Genomic DNA, 14,449 nt, shown 5'->3' with positions numbered 1-14,449 from the left:
CACGTGTCCACTATTGCATCGATATTTTAGATACCAGTACTACCTACGGAGATGAAGGATATTAATGATTAGGTGAACCTGTAAAATAAATATGTAGAAACTCGTTGCGAGATTTAAATACTAGTGTTAGCTATTTCAAATATGATTAGTGTCTATCAATGTACCTATGAAATAATAAGTGTAACCATGTCAATATACCCTTGTTGCATACGTTTCATGACGTGCATTGACAGTTAGCAATTTCAAATATGATTAATGTCTGTCAATGTACCTCATGAAATAATAAGTGTAGCCATGTCAATATACCCTTGTTGCATACGTTTCATGACGTACATTGACAGGTAGTGATACCGATTTATGTATAGGTACATACTGATGAGACTTGTTGGCATTGAATGATTGTGGTGGACGGCAGTCTATTCTCGGCTGTGATCACGTTCGGACGTGGACATAAAATATATTACTGTGAATAATTAATGTGATTAATGTGTGATAAATAGGAGATAAATAATAAAATGATTTAATGAAATTTTATCAGATTATTATTCCAAATTACCCTTCTGAGCTTTCAGCTCAGAAGTGGGATTGCCGGGAAGATACGTTTATCGTCATCCTGGTTAAGGACTACGCCCAAATAACAGGTGAAGTATTATTCTTATTTAAATATTACTATTGTGTTTTATATTTGCTATTAGCGCTTTAATGTTTAATTCTTTTACTTATTTATTTTTCTGTGAAAATAAAGTCTAGTTCAATTTTTATTTTATTTATCTTTTAAAACAATGTTCAGAGCAAAATAAATTTATTATAGTCAAACTAAGAACTGTGAATAAGAATGTATACTGTGTATTTTTTTTTTAATTTTTAGTGAAATATGGAAAACAAGTCAAGGTCTCGCAAACGCCTGGTCATCCCCGAGACCAGTTCAGAGTCTTCGCGCTCGTGTAGCAGATCGAGCAGCCGGTCGAGGCGTCACAGGAGAGCAACGCCGCGTAAGCGATCGCGACGGAGCGGAAGATTTCAAGAGAATAGTTGCCGCCGAAGGGTTCGGGGTGGCACACACACATTGAACGCAAGTCTGACGCCGTCGCCGTCAATTAGTCGCTCCAATGACGGTACTTCTGGTACAGCAGGTACGTCAGAGAATGCAATTATTTCTACACTTCTTGAGTTTATGCAAAGTCTAAAAAGGGACAATAATAGTGAACGCTTTCCCGTGATGAATGTGATTCCTGAGTTTGATCCATCCAAACGAAATCAAACAATTCACACGTGGATCTCAAAAGTTAACGAATGCGCTTCCATTTATGGATGGACAGACAAACAAATAGCTTACTATGCGTTACCCAAGTTAGTAGGATTGGCTCAACGATGGTATCAAGGGTTACCAAGTGTAAAATTTTCATGGTCAGAATGGGAAAATAAATTAGCTTTAGCATTCCCAAGTGAAGAAAACTTCGGACAGTTGTTAACGGAAATGCTTGCTTGCAAGGCACGTTTTAATGATTCATTAGAAGAATATTTTTACGATAAAATGGTTCTATTAAATAGATGTAAAATAAGTGGAAAAGATGCAATTGACTGTATCTTATTTGGAATTGAAGACAGGTCCGTCCGAACTAGCGCAGAAGCAGCTCAGTTCAGAGAACCTGATAAATTGTTAGTATATTTAAGAAATGTCAAAGCTAATAAACGACTAGAAAAATCAAACATAACCTTGCAAGCGAGTACTTCAGATAAACGTGTTAAGCAAATAGGTCAGAGTAGTGTTCCTAGGTGTTATAATTGTGGGGAGGAAGGCCATCCATATTTTAGATGTAAACAACCCATTAAAAAGTGTGAAATTTGTCACAGGATAGGTCATGTAGGTAGCAACTGTGCTATCAAAACTAAGGGTAGTTCAACTCGCTCTGATACCACGAATAATAAATCTGTTTCGTGTGTATATCAAAATCAAAACAGTGACGAAAAGTACTATAAAAACGCTGTTGTTGATTTAAATTGCTTTATTGACTTTGGAAGCCAGTGTACGATGCTCAAAGAATCCGTTGCTAAATGTTTAGGTACAACTTGGTCGACTAATGATTTGCCAGTTTTGAGAGGGTTCGGTAACTCTCTAGTAAATTGTTTAGGTAAATGCTCACTTTCTATAAAAGTAGATTCTGTTAGTGCTCAAGTAGATGTGCTCATCGTACCTGACAGTTATTTGCGCGAATCCTTATTAATCGGACAAACATTTACGGAACAAGATCACGTCGTAGTATACAAAACTAAAAATGAATTGAAATTGTTAGATAAATGTACACAACTAAAAGATAAAATTCTGGTATTTGTTTCCGAATTGGTGACAGTCAAAGATCTTACAGAGATTAATGTTCATTCTGTACCTGTGCATGATGGGGACATATTGGTGGAGTCAAGCGTTAATCAGCAAAAAAAATATCAATTAATAGAGTGCATTACTAAACTGCAAAACGGTAAGGGTAAATTGATTGTAAAGAGCCTTGACCAATCAGGCGTTGAGTTACAAAAAAACACCTTATTGGTTCGAGCTCAACCATGTAAAGAAATTAAAACTTTACTAATAAATAGAATCGGAACTGACACTAAATCTCCCCCAGCTATTATTACAAAGAAAATGATTAATACCAGTGAAAGTTTTGATAAGACAGAAGAATTAGCTAGTCTGTTGAATCAATATAGGGATTGTTTCGCTTTCCAAGTTAAAGAACTAGGTTGTGTAGCAGGGGTGGAAATGAACATTAATCTAAAAGACTTTACACCAGTAGTATACCGACCTTACCGCCTATCTTATTCGGAGCGAGAAGTAGTCCGGGATATGGTTAATGATCTAAAAGAGTCTGGAATCATAAGAGACTCTAAATCAGAATATGCTTCCCCTATTTTATTAGTTAAAAAGAAAACTGGAGATTATCGGCTATGCGTTGATTTTAGGAATTTAAATAAGAAAACCATTAAAGAGCATTATCCTTTACCGCGAATAGACGATCAATTAGACAATTTGTCCGGTTATAAGTACTATACTACATTAGATCTTGCCTCTGGTTATTATCAGATCCCTATGTCCGAAACCTCAAAGTATCTTACCGCTTTCATTACGCCTGATGGGCATTTTGAATTTAACAGAATGCCATTCGGTTTAGCCAATGCGCCGTCTACCTTTCAAAGAGCAATTAATAACATTTTAGGAAACGCTAGGTTTAAAGAAGCCTTCGCATATATGGATGATGTTATTATTCCATCAAAAACTATAGAGGAAGGTTTTCAGCGTTTAATTAGTACATTAGAACTATTTCGTAAAGCTGGGTTAACACTCAAACTTTCAAAATGTAATTTCTTTAAAGAGTCCATAGATTACTTAGGTTTTGAAGTTTGTGAAAATGGTATTAGACCAGGCAAAAATAAAATTGCAGCCGTAGAGAATTTCCCTGTACCAACCGATCAACATAAACTAAGACAGTTTCTCGGGCTTGCTAGCTTTTTCAGGAGGTTTATCAGAGGGTTTTCAATGATTGCCCAACCTTTAACTAGACTTCTAAAAAAAGAAGTTAAGTGGCAATGGGGTGATAGTGAATCAAACGCGTTTCAAACATTAAAACGAGAATTAGTTCAACGACCGGTACTAACATTCTACAATCCTGAATATGAAACCCAATTGTATACGGATGCATCAAAGAATGGAATAGCGGGTATATTACTTCAGAGACCAAATAAAGAGTCCCCTTTCAGTGCTGTCGCTTATTATAGCAGACAGACATCCCCAGAAGAGAGTCGCTTCACTTCCTATGATTTGGAAACGTTAGCTGTGGTAGCTTCGATGCAACGCTTTAGGGTGTATTTGTTAGGGGTACCATTCACGGTTGTTACAGACTGCAATTCTCTCCGCGCTACGTTTGAGAAAAAGGATATGTTACCTAGGGTTGCTAGATGGTGGGGAACAATGCAAGAATATGATTTTAATATTATTTACAAACCAGGTGCTACTATGGGTCACGTCGATGCTCTCAGTCGGAATCCCATAGCAGATAAAGAAGTTTTGGATATTTTGAACATAGATTCAAATTGGATAGTAACAGTGCAGCAAAGTGATCCGGAATTACAGCGTATCGTAAATATTTTAAATGACCCCGAAACTAAAAATCTTGCAGAACTGAAAAATAACTTTATCGTAAAACGTGGGTTACTATATAGGAACACTAGCGACGGAGAACGTTGGGTAGTTCCCAAAGGGGTTCGCTGGCAAATCCTTAAAGCCAACCATGACAACATAGGGCATTTCGGTTTTGATAAAACGTTTGATAAAATTCGGAGACAGTATTGGTTTGCTAAAATGAGACGGTTTATAAAATAATACATAGACTCGTGCTTAGAATGCGCGCACCATAAAATACCGTCCGGTAAAAAGGCTGGCGAATTACATCCAATACAAAAGTTTGAGTGTCCTTTCCATACTGTACACGTTGACCACTTAGGTCCATTTGTACGTAGTAAAAAAAGAAATTCTTATTTACTACTAATCATTGATGCTTACACCAAATTTATTATGTTATTTCCCGTTAAAAGTACTAAGTCAGTTCATTCCATTAGGGCCATCAAAACTTATTTCCACACTTTTGGTGTTCCAAAACGATTAATATCAGATCGAGGTACTTCTTTCACATCTAAACGTTTTCAAGAATTCTTGAGACAGCTTGGTGTAAAACACATTTTAAATGCAATTGCGACACCTCGTGCCAATGGCCAGGTTGAGCGGTATAACAGGACAGTGTTAGCGGCTCTCTCAGCTAGCAATCACGGTAAATCTGAATCTCTGTGGGATGAATGCGTGTCTGAAATACAATGGGGCCTAAATAATACGCTTAACAAAGGTATAGGGAAAACGCCAGCTCAAGCACTTTTTGGAACAAACCTTGTAGGAACTTCTGACTCTTTGCTAAATATTCTTGATGAGGGCACGATTAGCGTGGATGAAATACATAAAAATAACGATCGAATCGATGGTTTGGGAAATGTACGAACCGATAGTTTAAAAACCGTTAGGGACGAGATATCTGAATATGTCACTAAAAATCAATGTAAGCAAAAGGAACGTTATGACAAGAAAAGAACTAAAGCTCAGTTTAATTTAGGTGATTTAGTAAGAGTCGAAAGGGATGTTCCATCAACTGGTGGAAGTAGAAAGTTAATTTCTAAAATCCGTGGTCCTTATCGAATAACTGAAGTCCTCCCAAACGATAGGTATATAGTAGAAGACACCCCGCTATCTCGAAAAGGTAACAGGAGTTTTAAAGGCACATTCCCTGTGGATAAAATTCACACTTGGTTAGTTTTTAATAGAAACAGTGAAGATTCTACTGATCACTCGAATATGTCTGATAATTGAGTCTTTATACAAAAAAAAAAAAAAAAAAAACATCTTTGAATGTCTTCCCTCCCTACGATTAAGATTATACATTATTACTCTTTATATTGTTGTTAGGTTAATAATTGTTAGTTAAGGCGATTGAATTTAGTGGTGTTGTAATTAATCAAATAGTATGATTATGTAAAGACTGTGTATTATGAATTATATAATTATCAGATTATAGATGTAAGCAATGTCTGTTTAATCTACTTTGATTGTAAACTTGTGACTTATGAGTTAAGAACTAATAATGAGTTACTGATTATAAAGGTTTTGATTGATAGTATCATATCAACGAGGTTGGTTTCCATTAGAATATAATGGTTATCCATTAAGTGGTATAATATAATTTGAGATAAGTGATTGATTATCCTGGAATAACTTATTTATTAATTATACCTCAAGTTTCATTTGACTTGTTGTGAACATGAAGGGGTCACTCAAGTAATTGTGTAGCTGATGTGAACATGAAGGGGTCACTCAAGTAATGATGTTGTTGATGTGAACATGAAGGGGTCACTCAAGTAATGATGTCCTTGATGTGAACATGAAGGGGTCACTCAAGTAATGATGTCCTTGATGTGAACATGAAGGGGTCACTCAAGTAATTGTGTAGCTAATGTGAACATGAAGGGGTCACTCAAGTAATAATGCAGTTGATGTGAACATGAAGGGGTCACTAAACTGATTTACTGGAAATATGAAAAGACCAGTTGAATAATTTAAATGTAATGAAATCTAGTTAGAGTAGAAGTTATTTTAAATTGTAAATGTGATACCTACCCGGTTGTTTCACGAGACGTGAATACGGTCAGGAAAGGCCGACTGTTAGCTATTTCAAATATGATTAGTGTCTATCAATGTACCTATGAAATAATAAGTGTAACCATGTCAATATACCCTTGTTGCATACGTTTCATGACGTGCATTGACAGTTAGCAATTTCAAATATGATTAATGTCTGTCAATGTACCTCATGAAATAATAAGTGTAGCCATGTCAATATACCCTTGTTGCATACGTTTCATGACGTACATTGACAGGTAGTGATACCGATTTATGTATAGGTACATACTGATGAGACTTGTTGGCATTGAATGATTGTGGTGGACGGCAGTCTATTCTCGGCTGTGATCACGTTCGGACGTGGACATAAAATATATTACTGTGAATAATTAATGTGATTAATGTGTGATAAATAGGAGATAAATAATAAAATGATTTAATGAAATTTTATCAGAGTATTATTCCAAATTACCCTTCTGAGCTTTCACTAGAGAGGCCTAAATTATGTTGCCTTTAGTACAGCGACAATACTGTGTGGACAACATCCTACAAAATTATGTATGCCCTATGAAAATGGTAAGTTATTTCAAACTTTCAAGTGCATGAATCACAATACATGCGTGTATAGTAATAAAATAAAGTAATAAGTATAGATGAAGCAGCATCTATATATAATTTTGTACCTTTAGTGATTTAGGATGGGCATGGATGGCTTATCATTGAGCAAGTTGCTACTTTTTTTACCTTAACAGTAGTAAAGTAAAAAAACGTTCTTAGGTATTATAAATAGACTCATAGTAATGAATGCGAAGCTTAACATCCATCTGTGTTGTTACACAAATAAAACCCAAATAAAAGCCTTTTTTGACGCGCCTGTTCCGCATATTTCAAACGATAGAACGTACATGCCGATTTGAAAAGATTTTATCTGTGTATTGCGAATACACGCATACTTGTCAGTCAATGAAATGTTAAAGCCCTGTGTGATAGTAAATGAATGAATAAGTAATTTACACTATTTAAGTAAAGACACTATTATAAACGTGGAAGTGTGAGTTGTTTGTTTGTTTTGTTAACGCCGTATCCAAGCAACCAATCATTATTTATATTATACTAGCTGTTGCCCGAGACTTCGTCTGCGTTTGATTTTGTTTTTTGATGTGGTAGTTCTAAAAAAAAAAAAGTATTCAGTATCTAAGCTAAGCTAAGCCTTAAATGAGGGGTTTGCTGCTGTCCGCAGAGGTCCTCTATCTCCAACCACATTAATCAGATCTACACAAAGATTGGGCAAAATTAAACCTCTATAGTACAAAAATAATTATTTAAATTGGTTATAATTTGTCGGAGTTATGGTGTAAAATCGTCAAACACTTTTATCCCCTCTCCCAAAGGAACCGAGCTTAATGTAGGGATAAAAAGTATTCTATATTACTTCTAACACTTCCAAGAATATGTTTACAAAGTTCCATGAGGATCGGTTAAGCAATTTTTGCGTGAAAGCGTAACAAACAAACTAACATTGACATTTATAATATTAGTAGGGATGTTATTTATATATTACTAGTTTTACAAATGCGTAGAAATAGTTTGTTTTTTATTTCTTTCAGCAACGTTCAGCAAAGTTGGAAACTTGGATCCATTATGTTAGAGAAAAAGGTTAAAGAACTAGAGAGTGATGGCTTCCAGTTTTATCCTGATAAAACACGCGAACTGTGCTACAGTAGATACTAGAGCTTTTAATATTTTTACTACCCGGCCTTATTATAACAATATCTCAAGGCTTTGTTCAGAGTCCCAGACGCCAATACAATTACGCCCGTTCCTTTCTTTAAGCCGTCGCCGCTTCGTATCTTCGCTGATTCCAACATTTCACAATTCTGTGTTCTTACTGGAATTATTATTTTCATAATATTATTTTTGTAGATAGTTTTAATATTTACGGAGAAAAATGTAACTGTGAAATATTGAGCGAATGTGGCTTAGTTTTTCGTCATCTACTAGATCGTAGTTATTTTGGGTACCGGTCTTCTCCCTGATAGATGGGAAGAATTATTCGCCGCACCAATGCCGGTGAAATAATATAAAGAAATTTTAATGATAACATCCGCGACCGACGTTACGGCTTCACATGCTCACCAGGGCACTGGCGTGGACAACGCCAACATACTTGCTCTAGCGGGGCTAGCACACGCAGGAAAAAAAAACTATATCCCCGACAAGAAATATAATTAATATGTGCACCTCCTAAAGCAAGGGACCATGTGTAAAAAGATTCCAGTCCAAATAAAAACCAATTTCAGAATCATACACTATCATATAATTTGTCAATTACGCAAACAATATACTCCCAATTTAGAGCCTTAAAATAATTACTCTTTTACTAATATATTCCTTTCCCTTTTTCCTTCTTCCTTTTTAAAATCTCGCCAAATCATCCCAAACGCCCCATGTAACTTTTTTTCACGCTATCCTTTCTTCTTTTTGCTTTTTCTTTTTTCCCCGCGTCGCTTTAGTCGCCAGTTCTTCCAACTTTCCAACGTGCCAGCACCTTCTTATCAAATATAAATACTCCAAATCCATTACTGTTTTTATCAAAAGGAATCATTTTATTGATTTGCATATCATCTCGTATTGATAATGTAGCTTAGAATGGCATTTATCTGTGACGAAAATTCAAGTAACCTTTCACATGCAATAGGATAAGTTTCATCACATCAACCTATTTCAATTTCAATTTCTTTATTTGCAGATGGAGTTACATAGTTGGTGGGTACAATAATATAATAGTGCTATAATCGGCATCGATTGGCATGCAAATTTGATTTCTTAAAAACTATGTCTTTACAATGGTCTTTTAATTAAATTCTTATTTAGTATTTAAATCAAATAATAATTATATACAACAAATATAGTAATGAAATATATTTCAAAGTTCTATAAAATGTCACATAAATATTCTTTAATATCATAATATCGCTTTTTAAGTAAAAACTCCTTAATTTTACGCTTAAATGATAAAACATTCAGATTTATGTCCGCCAAACCGCCGCCAAAAAAGCCACCATTACCGGCCCACTGCAGAGTACAGGTCTCCTCCTACAATAAGAAGGGGTTAGCATATAACTGTCTTTTATGTGTTTGAGAGCTCTGAGTGAGTGAGTCTGAGTGACTTTGTAGTAGTAGCTCGCCGCGAGTCCCGACCTCTTCCCGTTGTTCACGGTGCAATTTGCATAAACGCTTTGAATCACATTTCTAAACATAGCAGTTAACAGTAACACCGGCACTGTTATCACAAAGCATTTCTGATTAGGTACTGCTTCCTTGACCTAGATCGACTGGAGTAGTTGATTACGGATCAGGAAATCTTAGGTTCGATCCCCTTAAAAAAAATTTAATTATTGGGATGTCCGATTAGAAATTTGTTACACTGGAGCTGTGTGTTGCGTCTAGAATCTATATCTTTCTCTGCAATCTTACCTGGTGGTAAGTGATGATGCAGTCTAAGATGGTAGCGGGCTAATCTTTTAGGGAGTATGGCAGTCATACCCCTAGTCGGTTTCTACGCGACATCGCACCGAAACACTAAATCGCTTAGCGGCACGTCTTTTCGGTAGGGTGGTAACTAGCCACGGCCAAAGCCTCCCACCAGACCAGATAAGAGAAAATTCAGAAATTATAAATTTCTAAATTGCCCTGCCAGGAATCGAAACCCGGACCTCCTACTTAAATTCACAACGCTCACCGTTGCACCAGGGTGCGTCAAAATAGGAATATAGGAAGGACTTATAGGAAGTTTGTTTGTAGTGGGACAGTTATTGATGCTTGTCAGCCTAATATCTCACTGATAGGTACAAGCCTGCTATAGGAGAGTAAAGAACGATAGTTTACCACCAAGAAACATAAAAAACAACGACATAAAACGACATATAGAACATTAGTTGTACAATTGCCTACCCGCTATAAAGCTCTGCCAGGCAATCAAACTGCATAGGACATAATGAGTGATAAGTGGGTTATGGGTGTCACAATACCATCTTTAAGAACTAAATTTATAAATAGATAGATACATAGAGACTTATGTACATAATATGACACACATTTTTTTTTCTTTTTTCCAATACATAAACACATAATAAAAAATGGATAAATAAAAAAAAATACCCGTAAATGTCAAAAGACGCCAACGGAGATAATACAGGGTTAAACAAAAAAATCCAAAAAGCTTTCGGCCTTGCAGTTACTATCTTTAAGGACAATAACTTTTGTTCTACGTTTTTCAAAATTTTGTATACATTTATTTCATACAAAAAAAATAATAAATCATTATATCTCTGTAAAGTGACGTAAGACTGTGAAACCAAATACATGTCCCTGTTGACAAACCGCTGCGAGCCTGCACGATAGAGTTCGCGCTCTGTTGCCCATGTTACGTTACTGAGTAGTTACAAGTAGAGTATCTGTGTAAAATATTAAATATTGAATAATTCACAAACTATGGAGTTAAAAAAAGTCGTAAAACTAACATTGTTAGTTTTTATATGAACAACTACAGGCCGAGAGCTTTCTGGCACTTTTTATATAACCCCGTATACACCCTGTAAAAAGGGGGAAGATAAAAAAAAGAAAACAGCTGTTATTCCTTTGTAGTTTTGTTTCTGTATGAATAATATTGTAGGCAATAAAAAATACTATAATTATTTTCTACTGCCGCCTATAACACAGGTTTATACCTAGCTTAGGGACAGTTGATTTCTGTACATTCAATTAAATTATCAGAATAATATAAGTTATACCTATCGTGCAGATAAACGTAACTTGTACCTAACAATAAACAATTTTTATAATTTTTATTTGTGTTTTTGACAGGATTTGAACTTGCGACTCTCTGGCAATCGCGGCCTGAGCGCTTTATCCAATTAAGCTACGGCTCTCCTACCGTCGATGCCGAGTATGTATATGCCTTTCACATCAGTCTTGTAGCTTCATCTAGTAGGCAACTTTGCAGTTTCGATCTACTTTTTCAAAGGTCCATATTACAATTTTGGCACCGACGGTAGGAGAGCCGTAGCTTAATTGGATAAAGCGCTCCGGCCGGCCGCGAGTCGCAGGTTCAAATCCTGTCGGTTCCGAAAATTTTTATATGCATTTTAAATTTATAAAAACAATAAAAAATGTTTTTTTTTTTTATGTGACAAGTTACAGAAAAAATAAGATGTTCACGCGATTTGTTTAGGTTAAACTTATCCACTTTCTTGTACCTACTTGTTCGTTTCTTGTCAAGTGAAGGCGTAATTATTATTCACGTAGGCTGCCTACGTAGGCCTCCGCATTCGTTTGATGGCAAGCAGTCTGTAATTTAACAAGAACACGGAGTGGCGTTAAAATGAGCGTGTCTCTGTACTCGTAGTTTAATTACGCCTAGAGGCTTTGACTCGTGATTAACAATGTAACACGTCTCTCCGTTGCTTGCTGTGCTAAAACAACCTTTATAATTGCTTCTCACACCTACAGTAGGTGCCTAAATCTTTTTGTCTTTTTTTAAAGAACTTTTTCAAGAAAAACTTCTTAAGGTGCGGTAAAGATTAGTTAAATCCGAATCATCATCATCCGCGGCCTATTAATGTCTACAACTGGGAACCGGTCTCTTCTGTCAGAGGAGAGATGTTTTAGACGCACTTTCACTTTGAATTCGAATTTAAGGATAAAAATAAACTTTAAATTACGACTATTCGAAATATAAACATCCATATAGCAAAGCTAGCTGTCAACTCCGGCTCGTGATGTCCGCCAAGCGCAGACGGCGGCGCGTGACGTCACGTGACACACGAGTGACGAGACAGATTAACTGCGCGCTGCAGACGACAGATGCGACAGATCGATCCTCTTTAGATGGAGCTCCAGCATCCGTCACACATAATGAAGTAGAAATTGAACAGTCAGTCAGTTTACGCCATATTTTATTGTAGAAGAATAATTGGATTTAGGTTTCAAGTTTCCTGTGTAAGAGCACTAAATCGTCATTTCGAAAATGATTTATTTCAAGTTTACCTAACTTGAAATAAATGATTTTAATTTAGATTTTTTTATAAACGATTCTAGAACTATTGACAAAAAACCGACAAGAAACTCAGTAGTTGCTCTTATCTAACATCAACATTTACTTTAATTTATCTACCGATCGATGAGATCGGAGTTGTGTTCAAAGCTACCTTGTCATTAAGAAATTCATCATTAATAATAATAATAATTATAGGAACAACCTCGCTGTAATAGATGTATCATTGAACTGGCTGTCCAGTTTGTGGAGACATTTATTTATATAGTTCATTTGTGAAATTTAATAAAGCGAAACATTAAAAAAAGTTTGAAAAATATAAATATAAAAGAAGTAAATCCTCCTATAAGCATAGTGTTTAATATAAAAACTTATGAACAAAAACTTTTTTAATAATGCTCCATATAGTAGGTACTCTATTTTATTAAGATTGTATTAAAGCGTTAAGCCTAATCCGTTTCTACGCTACATTCTACCGGAATGTTTAATTGCTCGGCATTACGGCTTTTGTCAGTCGAGTGATAACGAGCCCAGCCATAGCCAGAGAAAACTAAGAAATGATAAATTTACTAAATTCCCCTGCTGAGGATCTGACCATAGCTCAGATATCCGATTTAACCATAGTAGCTAAATCTGAGGACCACTCTGCCCAAGTGTTTAGTATTAATTTAGTGGTAAACGTTACCTAAAATCCTCTAAGGAGCTACTTTTCTTCCGTCTGTTTGCTCCATGTACATGCACTCGAGTACCTCTGGAGCCACCGTCGTATCAGCGGGCCGCAGCCGCACGCTCTCAATGAGATTGTGCGCTAAATATTTCAATACTTTTATTTTCTATTTCAATGTAACTTTATATTCATGCCTGTTATGTAACATAGACAGCCGGTTGGCGCAGTGAACAGCGACCCTGCTTTCTGCGTCCAAGGCCGTGGGTTCAATTCCCACAGCTGGAAAAAAAATCTAATGAACATGAATGTTTTTTAGTTTCTGTGTGTTTACTTGTATTTATGTGTATTACATTCATTAGCTATCTTAGTACCCATAAAACAAGCTACGCTTACTTTGGGGGTAGATGGCGATGTGTGTATTGTCGTAGCAAATTTGTTTATTTCAAGTAATGTATGCAGAATAAGTGCCATCTGTGGGCTTACTTGAATACCATACTTGAATAGGTATATTTGTAACTTTTGTCTTTAACAAGTGACCAAAAAGTTACCAATTGTGGCAAGAGAAATAATAAACTTTGAAACAAGTTGTGGATCAATTCATGTACGTTCCATTAACTCTGAAAATGCATTTAACTGTTTTTTATTTGGGTTTTAGTAATAAAAATGCAGTATAAGTAGAAGGAAAATAAATTCGAAAGATAAAACTTGCCTTAAAAAGCAGACGAGAGAGCGCGCGTCACTGTCGGTACCAATCGTTGCTCCCCTCGGACTAAGCTCACTTGCAACGCCACTTTACCTTAAACTAATATCCACTGTTACAAGTTTAAGAAGTCTCCTTTTGAACAACAGTATTATTTACAGAGTATCAAAATAAAAGCATTGACACTGGAATACATCAACGTGAATAAGAAAGTTGGACGAAGGGTAAGTCTCTCCCTAGTTATTCGTCGGTATTTTTATTATAATGCAAAGCCTGCAGTCTGTTTTCCCCATGTTTTCCTAATCTTGAGGTTGCCAGAGATCGCTACTAAGCGATAAGGCCGCCTTATGTATTCTGCTTCTGTCTTTGTTTTTGTTTTGACGTGTCTGTAGGTGGGTGTGCGTCTGTCTGTGTCATCTATATTTCCTGAACAGATCAACTGACTTTGATGTTGTTTTTTTTGTTTGAAAGGTGAATTAGTCGGAAATGTTCTTAGCTATGTTTGATTAAAGTCGGTCTAAGATGGCCGCCGCCACAAAATGGGGATTCACATCATTTTTCACAACTCCCTCAATATTCGTATCATATGAAAGGGCATATAATAATGCACACTATATTGGAAGTCGGGAGTTATTTTTTCTTCTTCTATTTCTTCAACTTGTAGTGGTGTGCAAATAAAGAGTATAAATAGATAAGACAAACCTACCTTGCATCTATCACTATGCCAGCATCATTGGTCTAGTGGTGAGCATGTTTGACTGCAGAATTCAAAAAATTCAAAATTTCAAAATTCAAAATTCATTTATTTCCAGTAGG

General features: G+C 35.9%; 1 protein-coding gene across 1 annotated transcript; it reads left to right on the top strand.

Moving 5' to 3' along the window:
• The first annotated feature begins 874 nt into the window (after window positions 1-874).
• LOC120623996 lies at window positions 875-7,942 on the top strand. The gene is made up of 3 exons (XM_039890295.1): window positions 875-4,129; window positions 4,766-5,343; window positions 7,819-7,942. The coding sequence occupies exons 1-3, from the start codon at window positions 875-877 to the stop codon at window positions 7,940-7,942; spliced, it is 3,957 nt and encodes a 1,318-aa protein (XP_039746229.1).
• Window positions 7,943-14,449: the final 6,507 nt, after the last annotated feature.

Source organism: Pararge aegeria, chromosome 5, assembly GCF_905163445.1.
Source record: "Pararge aegeria chromosome 5, ilParAegt1.1, whole genome shotgun sequence".
Classification (NCBI taxonomy): Eukaryota; Metazoa; Arthropoda; class Insecta; order Lepidoptera; family Nymphalidae; genus Pararge; species Pararge aegeria.
The sequence above is the reverse complement of the archived record's forward strand: the minus strand, read 5'-3'. Positions and strand labels throughout refer to the sequence as shown.

Excerpts from the sequence above, each read along its gene's own strand:
- LOC120623996 (XM_039890295.1), top strand. The coding sequence starts at position 875 with ATGGAAAACAAGTCAAGGTCTCGCAAACGCCTGGTCATCCCCGAGACC. Across the intron at positions 4,130-4,765 it reads ATCCGGAATTACAGCGTATC|GTTGAGCGGTATAACAGGAC; the intron begins GTAAATATTTTA and ends GCCAATGGCCAG. Across the intron at positions 5,344-7,818 it reads GTGGATAAAATTCACACTTG|CAACGTTCAGCAAAGTTGGA; the intron begins GTTAGTTTTTAA and ends TATTTCTTTCAG.